General features: G+C 40.1%; 1 protein-coding gene across 10 annotated transcripts in view; it reads left to right on the top strand.

Annotated features, from left to right (window-relative positions):
* Positions 1 to 17,778, top strand: part of cadm1a (cell adhesion molecule 1a) — a 403,137-nt gene that overhangs the window by 290,788 nt on the left and 94,571 nt on the right. For all 10 annotated transcript variants that reach the window (XM_013134625.4, XM_020048544.3, XM_013134623.4 and 7 more), the window contains one exon: positions 13,314 to 13,460. In XM_013134625.4, coding sequence (XP_012990079.1) covers positions 13,314 to 13,460 — 147 coding nt within the window. The remainder of the gene's footprint in view (positions 1 to 13,313; positions 13,461 to 17,778) is intronic.

Genomic DNA, 17,778 nt, shown 5'->3' with positions numbered 1-17,778 from the left:
CTCTCAACACAGTCTATAACAATCAAATTAGAATTTGGCAGAACTATCGATCTCCTTCCTGTTTGTTAGGAATACATTGGTCTGATGCTGGCAAAATAAATGTTTCCGATAATTGTCAAAAACAGGAACAGGTATCAGCAACAGTGAGTTTATGTGATGAGCGTATGTCATGGAACATGCTGTCCTAACAATGTAAGTTGTTGATGACGGGCGGACTGGAAACAACCAGATTATGAGAAGGCACACCCAATCAGGCCTCATCAAGGGGAGCTAAAAGGGCCCATATGGAAACAGCTCCAGGGCAGAAGAGAGTGGTAGACAATAGAGAGGGCGGCTTTCCTCTGCCCCAGGAATTTTGTTTTATTTATCAGTTTCTTTTAGTTCTACCTTTTGTTAATAAACGCCCTCCAGGGCCCAGAACACTGGCGCTGCGTTCCGTGTCCTGTCTCGCCATGTTCTGGATGTAATAGATGCATCATCCCAATTATATCACTGTTCCCAACAAACACCAACATTAACACACATTTACCAGTAGAAATAACTTTTCCCAAGGATACGTTCTTTTTTTCAATGAATTTATGCTTTCGCAACGTTCCACTAAATGTGGTAGTTAGTTTTATGAAGGACACCATGCAGTAGCCTGAATAACAGTGAAATTGCTGAATTTGTTTTTCAAACACAGATGAAAACACTTTTGCTCATGTTCATACAGCAGACAAGCAGAATGTTTCCTATTCATCAGGTATGTTTAGATAGCAAATCTCCTCCAATGTTGTAGAAAGCTTTTGAAATGGTTTTAACAACAGTATCCATATCTAAATGGAGTGTACATTTTACATTAAGATTTCCTATTTTCAATAAGCAAGACTCAAACAAATTGCTGTTTTACTGTCAGTTAGCCTATATATAAACAGTCTATGTTATAAAGTAATGATGGCTAGCCACAGATCTCAATAGCTAGCTTCTTAACCTAGCCAAAAGAAACAGAAAGTTAATTCCCCCCCAAAATGTTTTTTACCAAGGAACAAGGCACAAATGAACTTACTTATTTGTTGTATTGATCCTGATTAAAGGGATAGTTTGTCCAAAAATCATATTTCGGTGTCCCCTTACCCTGAGTTGTTCCTTCATACACATTGAGGGATTTTTTTAAACAATCAATTATTTATCTCTGTCTCAGTCAGCTATTTTATGTTATTAGCATTGTACAAATTAATGAATGGAAACAGTACATACTGCTATCACAAAGCTGCATTGCAAGCGGAAAACAACTCTAAAATATTCCAAACTAAGACAAGCGGTGTCGTTTACCTCAAAGAACATGACAATGTTGTATTCCTCAAAATTGTACATGATATAATTCAAATAATCGGTTACTTCCTGTGTTTTTCCGATCAGTTTTGTTCACAATTGTATCAATCCACAGGTTCAGTAAGTGTAGACATCACAGTAAACGAAAGTAAGTTAGTAGCTAGAAAGCAAGTTACCTATTTTGTCTTTGATATTCACCTCAACAGTCAAACTTTATTTGCTTCAGAGAGAAAGGAAAATACATATATACAGTTGTACTCATAAGTTTGCATACCCTGTCAGAAATGTTGGCATTGATTTTGAAAATATGACTGATTATGCAAGAAAAATATTTTATTTAAGGATAGTGATCATATGAAGCCATTTATTATCACATAGTTGTTAGGCTCCTTTTCAAATCATAATGATAAGAGAAATCACCCAAATGGCCCTGGTCAAAAGTTTACATGCCGTTGAATGTTTGGCTTTGTTACAGACACACAAGGTGATACACAGAGGTGAAAATGGCAATGAAAGGTGAATTTCCCACACCTTTGGCTTTTTAAATTATAATTAGTGTCTGTGTATAGTCAATGAGTTTGTTAGCTCTCATGTGGAGGCACTGAGCAGGCTAGATAGTGAGCCATGGGGAGCAGAGAACTGTCAAAAGACCTGCGTAACAAGGTAATGGAACTTAATAAAGATGGAAAAATATATAAAAAGATACCCAAAGCCTTGCAAATGCCTGTCAGTACTGTTCAATCACTTATTAAGAAGTGGAAAATTTGGCGATCTCTTGATACCAAGCCAGGGTCAGCCAAAACTGCAAGAAGAATTATTTGGTTAGCATTCTTCTGCACAAAAACTGCTCATGGGACACTCTTGGACTTTCCAGCACAAGGCCAAGGTGACCCTCCAGTGGTTAAAGCAGAAAAAGTTGAAGGTTCTGGAGTGGCCATCACAGTCTCCTGACCTTAATATCATCGGGCCACTCTGGGGAGATCTCAAACATGTGGTTCATGCAAGATGACCAAAGACTTTGCAGGACATGGAGGCACTATGCCAAGACGAATGGGCAGCTATACCACCTGCAAGAATTCAGGGCCTTATAGACAACTATTACACAAGCCGGCATGGTGTCATTGATGCTAAAGGGGGCAAAACACAGTTTTAAGAACTAAGGGTATGCAAACCTTTGAACAGGGGTCAGTTAAAAAAAAATTTCTTCGTTGCCATAATTTGTTTTATGATTGTGTCATTCTGTTAAAACCTACAGTTGAATATGAATCCCATGAGATATAAAATAAATGGGTTTTGCCTGCTCACTTATATGTTCTATACAAATGGTTCATATATTACCAATTCTCCAAGGGTATGCACACTTTTGAGCAAAACTGTATTATGTCTGACTCTGAATATGAGCCAGAATAACATTCTTCAGGTGTAGAGCCTTGTTCTAACCATAATACACAGTTGAACTGATCGAATAGAAGCATGCACGACAGCTAAAGGGGGCGACAGTGAACCCGTTAATCTCCAAATCTTGCCCAGATTATCCGCAGGCGATTTGTACTTTGTGTATTATAGCAATTGGAAGTATTAAGGCAGATTTTTACATCAATGCCAAATGCATCTGTATAGGGCCCATGGACACCGCAGACTGCTGCACAGGCCCGCACAGCCACTCAAAAAAATAAAAGCACGTAGCTACACTTATGTCAACCACAGAGCCGCACAAACAAAGATTGGTTGGTTGGCAGAGGAAGGGGTTTACTCAGAGTAGGGAATTGACTTCCTGCAAAATGTGACTTCCTGTACCAACAAAGATGAAGCAACAAAGGAGTATGGATCAATGGCTTAAATCGAGGAACTTTTGAGTTAGGAGAAATTCTGAGTGAAGAGTGACCAACGTGCCAGTACAGATGGAAGCTGATGAGGGACAAATATGTGAGAATTAGTATTTTTTTAGTAAAAGTGGTGATACAGGAGGGAAAAAAGTACCTCAGTTTTATGTAATGCATTCTTGGCTGTCCAGACACATTAAACACTATGAAACCGACTCCAATTTTGGCAAGGGCACAGACCAAATTCAGTGTTCACTACTTGGTTGTACTTCTACTAAAATGTTGGCTAAGTGTCCGGTAAAGATTAAAGATTTGTATTAACAACACCGGAAACAAAAAGGAAACTTAGTTTACATTTTCCTCAATACAGTAAACTGCATCAAAGTACTAAAAGTGTATACTCAATGATAAAATAAGATTACTTTTATACAATGGTGCTGTGATATTGTGGCATAATTTAAGTTTACATGCCTGTTTATTTTCAGTAGTCATACTGCATCCTTTTGCTGTTTGGCAACTGGTTTGGCAACTGGTAAAGCAGAATATACATTGAAATTGCTTATGAGTTAACCCTCCAAACATTTTCAGAATATCAATAAACAATTGCTTACTTGGAAAGGGCTTCATCAGATTTACAATGTAAAAGCAGCAATGTAAAAGCAACAGCTCCAGCAATGACATGGGGGATGGTGACTCCTGTACCAGGAAGGTTTGCAGGTGGAGGGATAGCAATTGTCCCTTGAAGCAGGATTGCATGGAGTGGGTGGCTTGATGTGTAATAAAGGGTTACAAGCGATGCAGAAGATTGTTAAAACGATTAGACAACGTCCTAAAATATTTTAAATGTATCTCTTCGTGTTATGTTATGCATCTGTGGAACAAGCACACTATTCTCCCTCATCTGCTCGAGACATATTCAAAGGTCTCGTTGACAATCTCCTTTTGCGTCTTCTCTCTTTCTTTCTAATTCACTGTATACAAATCAGTTCTTCCAACTCATTGTCTTTCTCCTCCTCAATTAATTTTACACACTCTCTCAAACTTGCCATTCCAGAAATAGAATGATCTAGCTAAAAAGCTATTATATTGTTTACCAACTTTACAGATACTTCTGTGAAGGTTTCCGGCTCTCCAAGTGAATAAACCAACATTTTGCGTGACTGCGCCAGCTAGTACAAAGAAATGTAATGGCAATCTACACAACAAGGCCCCACAACTATAAATGCAGAGCACGTCTCTGTACACCCGGACATGACATTAACAATGCAGACCCACAGACGTTTAAATCAAGCTTGACTTACAATCTCCACGGGTTGAACTGGGTAACTTGATGGAATTGCGTTCGCCTTTAATCTTCTTCATTTTACAGAGGTCACGATTCTCTGTAAAATGTTTCTTGCAAATGTTGTATGGTGTTGACAAAGTTGCTCCATTGATTCTCTCACAAAACAATTTGGGAGAGGCAGAGGTATTGTCCCAACTGCAGACATGTAGAAAGAATTTCAAACAAAACCCCAGGAGCAGAAAAGCAGCGTGGTCAGACGTGAACAGGCAGAAGTCGATGCCAACAAAGGACCGGTATGGTGGGCTGGAGGCGCCGTCTGGAAGGTTTACCTAGGTTGGTGCTGTGGATTGTGGGTACTCCGCTGCCTGTCGTGCCCTTGTCTGGTCCTCCTGTTGGAACACAAGTGTGTGGAACCTACCCCCAAAAGCTCAGTGTCATCCAGGGAGACACGCATGCAGCAGGTTATCCAAATGAATGGTCTTGGAGATGAACTGGTCGAAGGACAAATGGTCGTCCTTGCGGGCCAGCTCTGTCGGTACCTTCTCCCGATGTCCACTGTGGAACAAGGTGAGAGACGGCTTTTTCCAGCCATTCGAGGCCGCCGCTGTCTGGAAGGTAAGGGCATAATCTGAGGTGGTTTGGGATCCCTGGCAAATGTGGAGAAGTTGCTCACCCCCCCTGCCCTCATGGGGTTGGGTGATCGAAGACCGCTCTGAAGAGTTACTTAAAGAGGTCATATGATTCTACCATCAGACTGCACCTCATCCAGACGGCAGTGGCCCTCTCCAGTGCCCAGCCAGATAGCACAGAGATGATGCCTGCCTCTCGTGGTGTTGGAGGAGATGCCCCAGAACTCCCACGATGCTAGAGAGGTCTGATTTGACCCGCTGCTTCCATAGTCTTTTTGGTCATTTTGTTAACCTTTTTCAATAAAGGTGGCAGGTGCGTAGTCAATCAGTACAGTGTTTTAGTAGGTATCTGTCACGTCCTGTGAGATCCAACTCTCTATTTCCCTCATTTGGATCACGGACACCTGTTTCTTGTCATCGCCCTTACCTGGTTTCTTGATCATTGCCTCTAAGTTCCTCCTTGTGTGTCTTGTTGGTCTTTGGTTCCCACACCAATGTAACATTGTTCTGTTTTGTCTTGTGGATAAGTATGTTTGTTTATGTTTTAGTAATTTTATTAAACGTCCTCCATTCACCCTGTGCAGGTGTCCTGCCTCCATGCTTCAACATGACAGTATCTAGACATTACAGTATCTACCTAAAGATGGCTATGTACCCACGATGATTAGGGAATAGGAAGCAGGTGTGCATAATGATGACGAGACAAGTCTGGGAGTGATTAATGAAAGGCCGTTTGATCAGTAGAGACTAGTAGGCCGCAGATACAGATCGCCAGCACAGGGAGAGGGGAGGAGCAGGCGTGACATAAATTATGTCTTTGTTGTTTATGGCAAAATCAAGCCTAACCAGATGCTATCAAAATACTACTCTGATTGCCTCATTAAAAAAACTGAGAGATTTCAAGTGGTCACTGCACATGCATGGCACAGTAAACAGAGGATGACAGAGGATACTGAGAGGCATTTTAATTAGAAGTTGTTAAACTTGAGGGGTCAAGTTTAGGGTCATTCCTTTGTTAGAAGGTACATTGCTAAGTCCTAGTTTGCTAGCTATGTAATGTAAACGCTATGACACAATAACCGTTAACTTTAGCCAAGGGGTTAGCTAACTAATGTTAGCTAGCTTAATAAACAGTACAATCTTTCCATATTTCAATCTGTTATAAACCTTTTAAAGTTGTTTTATAAGTTAGGTAGGTATGAAATAATTGGTATACTAATGAGCTGAACTAAACTGAGTACTGCAGATTCTGGGATGGTTTTGGTGCTTCCAGCCTCTTTGGACTGCAGTCAACCAAGTTTGTCAGCTTTCCTCATTAGAGCAAACAACTGTAGGTGCATACATGATATAAACCTTCTGAATGGGAAATGTTATAAAGCTTCACTACTTTCCGCAAAAACTAGACCAACCATTTTTGAGCAGCCCACACCATCCACACCGCATCAACACACCCTAAAGATGATTAGACAGTGTTTAACCAGCATTTGCAAAACACTGTGTGTGTGTGTGTGTGTGCATGTGAATGTGAATGTGAATGTATGATGTGTTATTTGTTTTTGTTTGTGTGTCTGTGGTGCATTAATGTGTCCGTGTATTTATTCGTTTGTATTCGCTAGGCTGTGTTTGTTTTTTGTGTGTGCTTGGAAATGTATGTGTTTTTGCCCATGGCTTTGATCCAATTATTAATAGCTGCCTCTGATATGTATACGTGTATGAATTACAATTGAGCTGTGAAAGATTCTTCCCAAGGGGATTGGATGGAAGCTAGTCCTTCACGGCTCTATGCTCAGTGATATCCTGTCCTGTCCTACCCACCTAGACAACAGATTGTCAACTGAGCATTTTTGCTCCGTTCTCCACCACTGCAGTTAAAGACACTGTACTTTAAAGTCCCCATCTGTATTAAATTGATACCTAAAATACATGAAACCACAAAGTGCTTTCTGACCTGAGGTAAAAGTTGTGGGTATGACTCTGCCAGTGTCTGGACCTAGCATACCACCTGTCAAAAAACGACAGCACTACCAGAAGCAAGATTGAATGAGAATGTAATGTACCTGACATTAGTAAAATGTGTGTTTGGGCTTCAATGTTATTTATTGAACAGATAATCCACAAAGGCCTAGTGATGTTTTGTAGATGTAGAGGCGTAGATTTTCCAGACACTTGATTGAATGACATGCAACAGTGCCTCTGGTTAAACCAGCACCTCTATTGTGAATGAACGTTACAATCTTTGTGTTTTAACTGATCAGTTGTCTGACTGATGCTGTGTTACTATTTCTGCCTGGAATTTAATTCAGGTTAGGTATAAGATCAATACTCTTCTTTGAAGATGGGCAAATCAAAACAAAAAAGAGCAACACGCTATTTGATGCGCCAAAGCCAACTTGCCAGTTTAATCAATTGTGCTAGTCAAACAAAATACTTTATGGAATTGGCTTTGGGCAGTTTATTTAAGGAAAGGTTTTGAAGCACTGCACTAAAGCATCTCGTATCTATATTTAGAATGAGATTTGAATACAACAAGGGTTCCCGAAATACTGCGTGTCATGTGGAATACGTCACGGCTCATTGACTGACCTCAAGCACAAAGGCACATGCCCACACCCAAACACCCACACACACACACACACACACACACACCCTCCTGGTGCACATACAGTAGAAGTTATTTTCCACAGAGTCAAGGTAAATGCATGCGTAATCATGCTTAACCACAAGCAGGATCATTGTACAGGCAGCCACACACGCACAAAGTGGATTGGGGTAAGATTAGGGAGGGAGCGAGGGAGGGAAAACTAGCACAGAATATACTTTACGGGGGGGGGGGGTCTGCTTCAAAGTGTGTGGGCGTGCAATTGGTGTGTTTATAAACATTGTGTACTAATCTGCATATAGAAACACCAGCTATTGTTGCTAATTAGCCACTAAAAGCATCTTCAAACAATTTTTTAGCGCAGAGTGATCACAATTTAAGTGCTACCATTTTTCTTGTTTTATGGTTATGTTTCATGACTCTGGGTGGCATCAGTTTACTGTTAACATAATAAGTTAACTAAATGTTTTATATGTGTTTTGTGACCATTCTTTAGAGACATTTTATACAATTGCCATTTAGTAAAATTACTCAGGAATCTTAGTATAATATAATGATAATGTGGATCCCTTCTTAAAATTGTAAAACATTGTCTGACTAAGAAACTGAACATTTCTGAAGAAAATTCAGTGATTCAACATCATCACTATCAAATGATTTCATTACTCTAAGATAACATTTCTCTAAAACCTCTTTATTACTCCTTTCAATAAGATGTATCTAATCATTAGTAGGTGGTATTGATACTGCCTAAATCAGGCTTAATACATTATATTCTTGAGCAGTCGCAGTGCTTGTTTGCCTGCTCCAAGATATGTGTGCATATTGTAGAACCAACTCTGACATTCTTAAGGAGTTGGTGATGGAATATCTGATTTCTCACCCAAATGCCTTTAGTATACACCATTCATTATTTGTCCATTCCAGTAGTATTATTTATGTGCTATATAATTCAGTTAGTATGAGATGGATTTGTTTTATATTTTACAGGTTTGGAATTTCCACATGCTGTCTTTACATATATATTTTAACCTTATTATATATTTAACCTTACATATATATTTTAACCAGCATTACTATTAAATTGTCTGCCATAATGTGCACTTATGCTAGTATAAGCATAAGCTACAGGCCAAATTAAAAGCTGCAGCATAGAACTACCTTGGTTCCATTACTCTTGACACTCCCCTCCACAGAAATGATATGCTGGGGCCATTGAGAGCCCAATGACCTTTCCAATTCAGCAGTGCGCTACACCCTTTAGTGACATGCTGAGTAGTTGGGCTTCTCCAATATCAGTGCGAACATCAAACTGTACCACACACATACACACTCCAGGCCAAAATGATCAATGTTATTTGATAGCGCTGTTTATATCCACTATCTAAATGCAAAGATAATGTCACAGATCTGTTTGAACAAGTTATGCAAATTCTGACCGTATAATTTTTTTGGCTTCATGACGGCAAGCAAAGTTGATTCTTGATGCATGCAGAGAAAGTCAATGACTAACAAAGGGTGTCTACATAAAGATTGGAAAGCCCTAAGAGGAACAATTAATATGTGTTGCACATTCTGGTCTTCCGTTTACAAGATCATATTTGCAAATAATTCATTTGATTAGTATTGTTAAACAAATTATTCAGAGCATTAATAAAACTTTTTCTTGCGAAGACAAAATAGCACCAACAAATTGTTCCTGTGTCTATGTCTCTATAAACCCATGTACTATAACCACACGTTTCACTAATCCAGTGAACATACCTCTCGCATTGGCAGGTTGTCCTCCTTGTGGCTCAGACACTTGCACATGTAGGACTGGTATGTACTGTATATTGAGCTGTAGCTTCATCTCTTCTGAAAGGGAGACTGTGATTTATCCAACTGTCACTGCTGGATTCCTCCTTTGTTAGGCCAAACAATAGAGAACTTGCCAATAGAGAAAGGCACATCTAGACTAGTTGATCTAATTATCTGGCAACCAAAAGCATGTGACATGGAGGTGTGTTCTACACGATTTTCTGTATTAACACAACTATTAGTGTTGCAGTGTCATCTCTTTGGAAACCACCTGATGAAACAATCTCATAATGGTACTTAAAGTCATTAAATATAGTCAGTAAATGTTATCTAATAAAATGTCCAAAATAAGGAACCCTATTAAGAGACGCTTACACTACTGTTCTAATGTTTTGGGGTCACATAGAAATGTCCTTGTTTTCCATGAAAACATACATTAAATGAGTTTGAACAGGAAATATAGCAACATTAAAAGGAAATATAGACAAGGTTTTGAAATAATGATTTTTTAACTGAAATAATATTTGTGTCCTTCAAACTTTGTTTTCCTTAAAAAATTCTCCATATGCAGCAATTACAGCCTTGCAGACCTTTGGTCTAGTTCTCAGTTTGTTGAGGTTATCTGAAGAGATTTCACCCCATTCTTTCTGAAGCGATTTCACCCCATTCTTCCCACCAATTGGATTGGCTTGATGCGCCCTTCTTATGTACCACACAGTCAAGCTGCTCCCACAACAGCTCAGTAGGGTTGAGAACCAGTGACTGTACTGGCCACTCCATTATAGACAGAATACCAGCTGACTGCTTCTTCCCTGAATTGTTCTTTCATAGTTTGGAGCTGTGTTTTGGGTCATTGTCCTGTTGTAGGAGGATGGTGGCTCCAATCTAGTGCCAATCCACCAGGTATGGCATGGTGTTATAAAATGATAGCCTTCCTTCTTCAAGATCCCATTCACCATGTACAAATCTCACACTCTACCACCACCATTGTAGCCCCAGACCTTCACATTGACTCCACCATGCTTGACAGAGAGCGCCAAGCACTCCTTCGGCATGTTTTCATTTGGTCTCCATCTCACAAATGTTCTTTTTGATCTGAACACCTATAACTTAGATTTGTTTTTCCCAGTCTTCCTCTGTCCAGTGTCTGTGATTTTTTTGCCCATCTTAATCTTTTCTTTTTATTGGCCAGTCTTCCATATGTTTTTTCTTTGAAACTCTGCCTAGAAGGCCAGCATCCCAGAGTCTCCTTTTCACTGTTTAGGCTGAGACTGGTGTTTTAGGGATACTTTTTAATGAAGCTGCCAGTTGAGGACTTGTGAGGCGTCTGTTTCTCAAACTACACTCTCTAATGTATTTGTCCTCTTGCTCAGTTGTGCAGTTAAAGCTAGCAGCACTGTTCTGTGAAGGGAGTAGTCCACAGCGATGTACGAGATCTTCAGTTTCTTGGTGATTTCTCACATGAAATTGCCTTCATTTCTCAGAACCAGAATAGACTGACAAGTTTCAGAAGAAAGTTCTTTGTTTCTGGCAATTTTGAGCCTGTAATCCAACCCACATTTGCTCCAGATGCTCAACTAGTCTAAAGAAGTCCCATTTGTTAAGCTGTATATGCTTACCGGTCAACAGAGGAAGTGATTGGTTCCTTGTCCCTTGCCTGTAGGGCATTTTGTGTGTTGCAGGCTTTTACGTTTTTTACCATGTGAGTCACATTCATGTTCCCTCTTTTAGCTCCTTTAGGGACGCAACAATATGTGTACAATATAAATATATATATTTACTATTATTATTTAATATATACATCCAGGAGGCAATAGATGAATCTTTAAGATTATAAAAATCAAAATAGCTTCTGACTTTAATCATGAAATAGGTAAAATCAATTTTGTGTGTGTGTTTTGGTTTTCTAGTAGATTTACAGGGAGAGATTCTGGTGCAAGACCACAGTTAGTTTATGAAGTCTACTGTTGCTTGTGATACAGTCTGGGGTCACACAAAAGGTCAGGCATCACAAGCAACCTTTACCAACTCACTCATAAAACACACAGCAGAAACACACACTGGCCTGCAGAAGCCAATCAATAATTTCTCACCAAGCACTATGTTTCACCCACACTGCTGGGGTTTCTCTCCACTCTTCCTTGCGGTTGCTATAGAGTCTAGGTCTTGTTTTGATATAAGAAGCTGTACATACCATTGTTGAAGTTGAGAATAATGCCGAGGTAGGACCACATGAATTTGTTCCATGATTGAGATTGGTGTTGTGTTGCTTGAGACCTTTCTCTGGACCATTGAATGTCTTTGCCTTGTCTTTGTCTCAGATTAAGTTTGACTATTTCTTGTGTCAGTCTCGCACACTCAGGACGTTTTACACTCTATTTAGTTAAAACATGAAGGTGCTTTGCTAATCCATGGTCTTTTGGTCACACATTTATAAGTAACCTATAACGCTTCATACTTCACGTACTTGTGATATTACTGTCCTTTAATCTTGTCCCTTAAATCATATTGCATAGAACACACACAGAACTACAGAATCCAGAAACCTATACAGAAATTAACACTATTAATAACCTTCTAAAAACTTGTACTAAGCCAACATTTACAATTGTTTTTCTATGATCATTAGATTTACCATTTAGACACTTTTAGGACCAGTAAAGATATTTGCCAAATATATAAATGTATTTTATATGTATGTATCCTTGGCAATAATATATGTATATAAAACATTTATCATGAGTGATCAAGATCTTAAAATGTTTTTCCAATATCTGAATCATTAGAACATTTGCAACTATATGTTTTGAACTCGTAATCAATTATTTTGCTCAAGGTAGTACAGGACATCAACAAAATGCATTATTGATTTATATTTTCTATCAGAAATCTGAAAAGATAACAGAAATGACCCTGTCTGCATATGTGCGGTGAGGAACTAGCCTATGTCTATATTTTATTAGTGAAAATACTAATTCTATTAGAAATTTTAAATCTTTCCCTGAAGTAGTTCATGCCAGCCCAGCAGAATAATATCATGACTTTTTTTTGCAATCCAGTGGCAATTTGCTTTGCAAACTTTGCAATCAGAAGTCTATAGTATGTAAGGCAATACTATTGTTTCCTTTCTTTGCAATTAGAGGACTTGGGGGACAATTCTTAGAATTTTGAGTTGCTCGCTCACTAAGGGGAATGTTAAATGCAACAGGCTGTCTTTTTATCTATTATTTAGAGACAAATTCTGGTTAGTGATTCTTTGTAAACTGTCTCTATCTCAACATGCATTTTCTCATCATGAAGCTCTATAGAGTAGCCATATATTATTTTATTTTTTTAGATTTTTAGCTCTTATTATGCTGGCTCACATTTACCAATATAGTTTCAAACATTTTACTCTGTCTTGATTTGTTTCAGTCTTGAGTATCTTAAAGATGCAATCTGGGATTTTGTAATAACTAAAAATGTTTATCCCATTTTGGGCTGTATGTGTAATATGTTGTCAAATGTGCAAAATCTATAAGTAGAATCACTATCAAACCTGTCCGATAGAGAGTGGTACGTGGGCTAGATATCAGCACATACATGACACACAATATTCAGAGATTTATTTTGCTCAACAGTTCTACAACCAGTGGGCAAAAATCCCAGAATTCATCTTTCAGGTGGTTTTGAACGCAAAACTGCTTGAGATCACACGTTTGCCAACCAAAATATTTTCTGCACATTTTTGGCACCTGTGGTGGAAATGTAACCAGGCAGAGTACAGCTTGATTTGTTGCAGCTCAGTGGTGTGAAAAACTATGTGCTATCTGCACACAGCCTTTCAGTTGTGATGACAATTGTGTATGTTTTTTGTGCCCCTGCAGTTCAGAGTCAGAATCTGGTGACGGACGATGTGGCGGTGGTGGAGGGCGAGATAGCCGTCATCAGCTGCCGAGTGAAGAACAACGATGACTCGGTTATCCAGCTCCTCAACCCCAACAGACAGACCATCTACTTTAGAGATGTCCGACGTGAGTACCACACACATACACGCATACGTTGACACACACACACAAACACACTTACATGCAGGCTGTACCTACACAACATACAGGAAGGCGCGCACACACACACACACACAAAGACATATGAATATGCCTTTAAAACCGCCCACTCGGAGCAACTGGGCGCACTCATAACATCAATGGTGCAGGGTGGTGAAATATCGCAGTAGGGTGAAAATGTATGGGAGTGACAGAAGGCTCCAGTTTTCGTTATTAATGCCTAAACCTGTCAAAATGCATATATATATTTGGAAGAAGACCATGGTGTCTAGACCTGAATACTTTTGTGCCAGAGGGAACACATTCTCCTGTCATCTTGACTGAGCTCACAGGCGCCCAATGTGCCACAGGGCATAATGGCAGTTACATGCAAATGCTTATCCCCAAAGCCTAGATGGCACTTGCCAGTGGGCACTGTCCTTCGCAGGACCCCTGGTCTAATACGCTAGCAGGATTCAAACCCTGGTCTTGCAATGATGCAGCTAACTGAGAGGTGCCCCCTTTCTATGTAGTTCTACGCTGGCAGACAAACACACTGACACCACTTTCACATATTGTCTGAAGAGCCTTTCAGTCCCCTTCCGAGACTACAGACGTTGTTAGTACGCTCAACTCGCACACACAAGAATATAGCATAGCCCTAATGTAACCACACGTTCAAGCCCCCTTTTGTCTACCAACACACTCAAGGCCCGCAGACAATGAAAAGCAGCCCTCAGAAGGCCTCTCATCGATCTCCGAAGCATCCAGCGTTGTATCCCTGCTTTCCGTCCCGTAACAACAAACTGTTCCCTGTCCAAACAGTCACAGCCCCACGGTCGCATGTCCTCACGATCCCCAGCTTACTTAAATCGTCTCACCCTGTTTTTCTGTTTTGCCAGGGCACATAATATCAAGCCCACAGCTGGTTGTCAAGGGCATCTCATGTTCCGATGGGGTGCCTTGATCTCTTGTGATCTTTACTCAGGAACACAGGGGCATTTTACTGCATCTGGCCTGTTTAATTAAAGCTTCACTCTACTACCCGTCTCCCCTGGATTATCATATTGGGCCCCTCCAACTGATATCCATATTGGGAAAACATTTGCAGGGGAAAGAATGAGTGAGGGAATACAGTGACATCCTGGTATTGGAAAAGCTTTGCGGTTCCGTAGTTCTCCATTGTAAAGGAATGTTACCTCACTTCAGGTTTCCCAGTAAAAATGTGGACGGTACTGTGGATGAAAAATATATATGTTTAATTCAAATCATTGTTCAGTCAAAGGTAGACTTAAACTAATGCAATTTTGTATAGGCCAAAGGCTAGTAATCTCAGTATTTTAGTCCTACATTTAACTAGGCTACATCAACAGGTGTAGTGGGGTGACTGAATGGATTCAGCTTAAATTCTGACAAATACAAAAAAAAACAAATGTATTTTGATTTTAGAATTTCCACTTTTAATCCCATTATTACCAGGAGTGTTTCAGTTCTGGTGGGGTAATATCCAACCCAAGAGTAGGCACCCCCTTTTACACCAACACTTCTATAGTTAACAAGCAGATACTTTGAACATGGTCAGTGGGTGGGCAGAAGGCTTTTTGAAGACAACTGACAAGGGCTATGTGAGGAGTCTGCTGAACTCCAGAATGTAACCTGTCTAAAAGCAGCCTCTGCATTACTGAAGGACACCTTTTCCTTACCTTTAACACCACCAAGAACCAATCTATTAATGAGGATATCACCTCCATCTCCTCTGGTTTTTCAAAGCACTGACCTCGCATTAAGGGGGCCACAGCCTCCAAGTCCAAAAGGTCACCGTCTCCATTCTCTCTGTCACTCACTTTATCATTAAAAGGTATCGCTCTCCTGTGGCTGTTCAAAGATAAGATGGTGAAAACCCCATGTTACCAGCTAAAGGGCCATGAGCAATATGGGTCCCACAAGTCGTGTTTTAATAGCATTCATAATATGTGTGTATCTGGTTAGAGTATTTACAATAGAGCAAAATGACCCTCCCCACATACCCTCCTTTCTCACTCCTTAATAAAACTTTGATGGGCTCTTGTTGCAAAGTAGCCTGACCCACTAATCAGAATGGATTGCAGCCACTTACTAACAGGCTAGAAGCTTGTCTCCAAGAAGCTGGAGTCAGCCTTCCTCAATGAAACCAGAGAGGAACAAACCAAATGAGATACAGGACGAAAACAGAGGGAGAGAGATAGGAGAAATATATAGAGGAAAGAAATAACCCATAGCAAGTTTTGTTTATCTCATCTCTATATTTTTCGCTCTATAAATTGGAGTTTATTTTCCCCCTTGTGTTTACAGTCATCTTCATTTCAATGCAGAGATTGCCGTGACTCACTGGATTTGGCTGTATGTGTTTGCACAGCCTTTTGAGCCGCATCACCCATTTCTTCCATGATGCCCAATGGACCTTTGGCTATTTGCGATAAAACGAAAATAAGCAATGTATATTCAACACCACTTTAGGCAACTGTCCACCCCTTGGAAATGAAATTGACGCGATTGTCCACATTGATCTGACCCAGGCGAATAAATTACAAATCTTGGACAGAATGTTTTCTGTTTTATTGTCTCATACCTAAGTAGGATGCTTATTTTCATGAGATGGCCTTCTAGTATGAGGTTATTAACCAAACTATAAAAGGACATTTACATAAGTAAAAGCTAGGCAAAAACTAAAGCAGAAAGAACCACTGGTTAAGGAATGTTAAGTGCTAGACTGAGCAATCAGAATCCATGCTCTAGGGCTGTTATTACCCAGCAGACTGGGAAATGTTTAGGGAGGCCACTGGGGGGAGCATCAATGACTTCAAAGAATTTGTCACTGGGTTCATCAATAAATGCATTGAGGATGTTCTTCCCACAGGGACTGTATCATATCAAAATGTTTGTAACATTGCGTATAACGACTACAAGTCGTTGGAAAAAATGACCTTCACATTTAGTTAATTCATTGCACCATCAGATTTTTAATCCCGCTTGCTGATTAGCCCAGGGGTCCATCGGATTAGCCCTGGGGTCCATCAGAGGGCAGTATAATTGGCCAGCACTGTCAGGGTTTTAATCAGACATGGTTGACTTACCCTATTGGGATCTTGAAACTCCTTGTGGTGGCTTGGGCGTCTGGGAGATCAATTGAGGTTGAGCTTGTGTTCCCTCTGGGAACTTCAGGATACTGTTTTGATGTAGATGTTGGGAGACCTATGGCTGGACCACGCCGTGCCTAATGCATCCTTGACCTCTTGACATGCCAACCCAGGTGGTGAGGGTATGCAACATCAAATTCAATATGCCAACAACTAGTACCCTCAATTAGAACGTGTGCTCAGCCCTCTCCTATAATCCAGGCTTGACCACATGCTAATCCAGCTCGATTTATCATGTTTTCTGATGAGGCTGACAACCGTGGTTGGCCTGATGTCCATTGATGATGAGACTTCCTACAGGTTAGAGACCTGTCATTTTGGTGCCAGATAAAACTAAGGAGCTGATGGTGGACTTGAGGACACAGAAGAGAAATCTTCAGATTTTTTTCTCTCAGGCTCTCAAATAATCCAAACAAACTGACATTTTGGTGAAAAATGGGAATGTGCACCATCTAGAGCGGGCTGCCCAACTCTGTTCCAGGAGATCTACTGTCCTGTAGGTTTGCTCTCCAACTCTAATTTAGCACACCGGATTATTATATAATTATATATAGATGAATGAAAAGCTAAATCAGGTCAGTCACAAATGGGGTTGAAGCGAACCTACAGGACAGTAGATCTCCAGGAGCAGGGTTGGGCAGCCCTGATCTAGAGCTTACTCTCAGGCTGCATCGCTGCCTGGTTTTTGAATGGTGGTGAAGGCAGCGCAAAGGGCATAATCCTACTCTCACAGGCCACATTAGCTAGAAAAACTATAACCCATAAGAAAAGTAGTGAATTTGCTTAAAAAAACTGTATTATTGCTTGTTTTTTTGGGGGGTGGTGGGGGGGGTTAGGTTGGGTATTTATGTATGCACTTTGTGAAAACCCCTGATGTAAAAACAAGCTTCAATTGACTGAGGAAGAGAAGGATTGACCCAAGTATTCACAGTCATCGAAGAATGTTCCTGAAATTAAATGGACATGATACAATATAATTGTTTCTCCAATTGTCTGCTTTGTGGTACTGTTGAAAATAGAAACTATGGCTACTGTATTCTAGCTTGAGTACAAGTGTACTGCAGTATTTTAAGAATTTTGAGGCACTCCTTTCACCAGACCAACTGAAAATGGGTTGAAAGAAGTGAGAG

Source organism: Esox lucius, chromosome 7 (assembly GCF_011004845.1).
Source record: "Esox lucius isolate fEsoLuc1 chromosome 7, fEsoLuc1.pri, whole genome shotgun sequence".
Lineage (NCBI taxonomy): Eukaryota > Metazoa > Chordata > Actinopteri > Esociformes > Esocidae > Esox > Esox lucius.
This window is presented reverse-complemented; position numbering and strand designations above follow the sequence as displayed.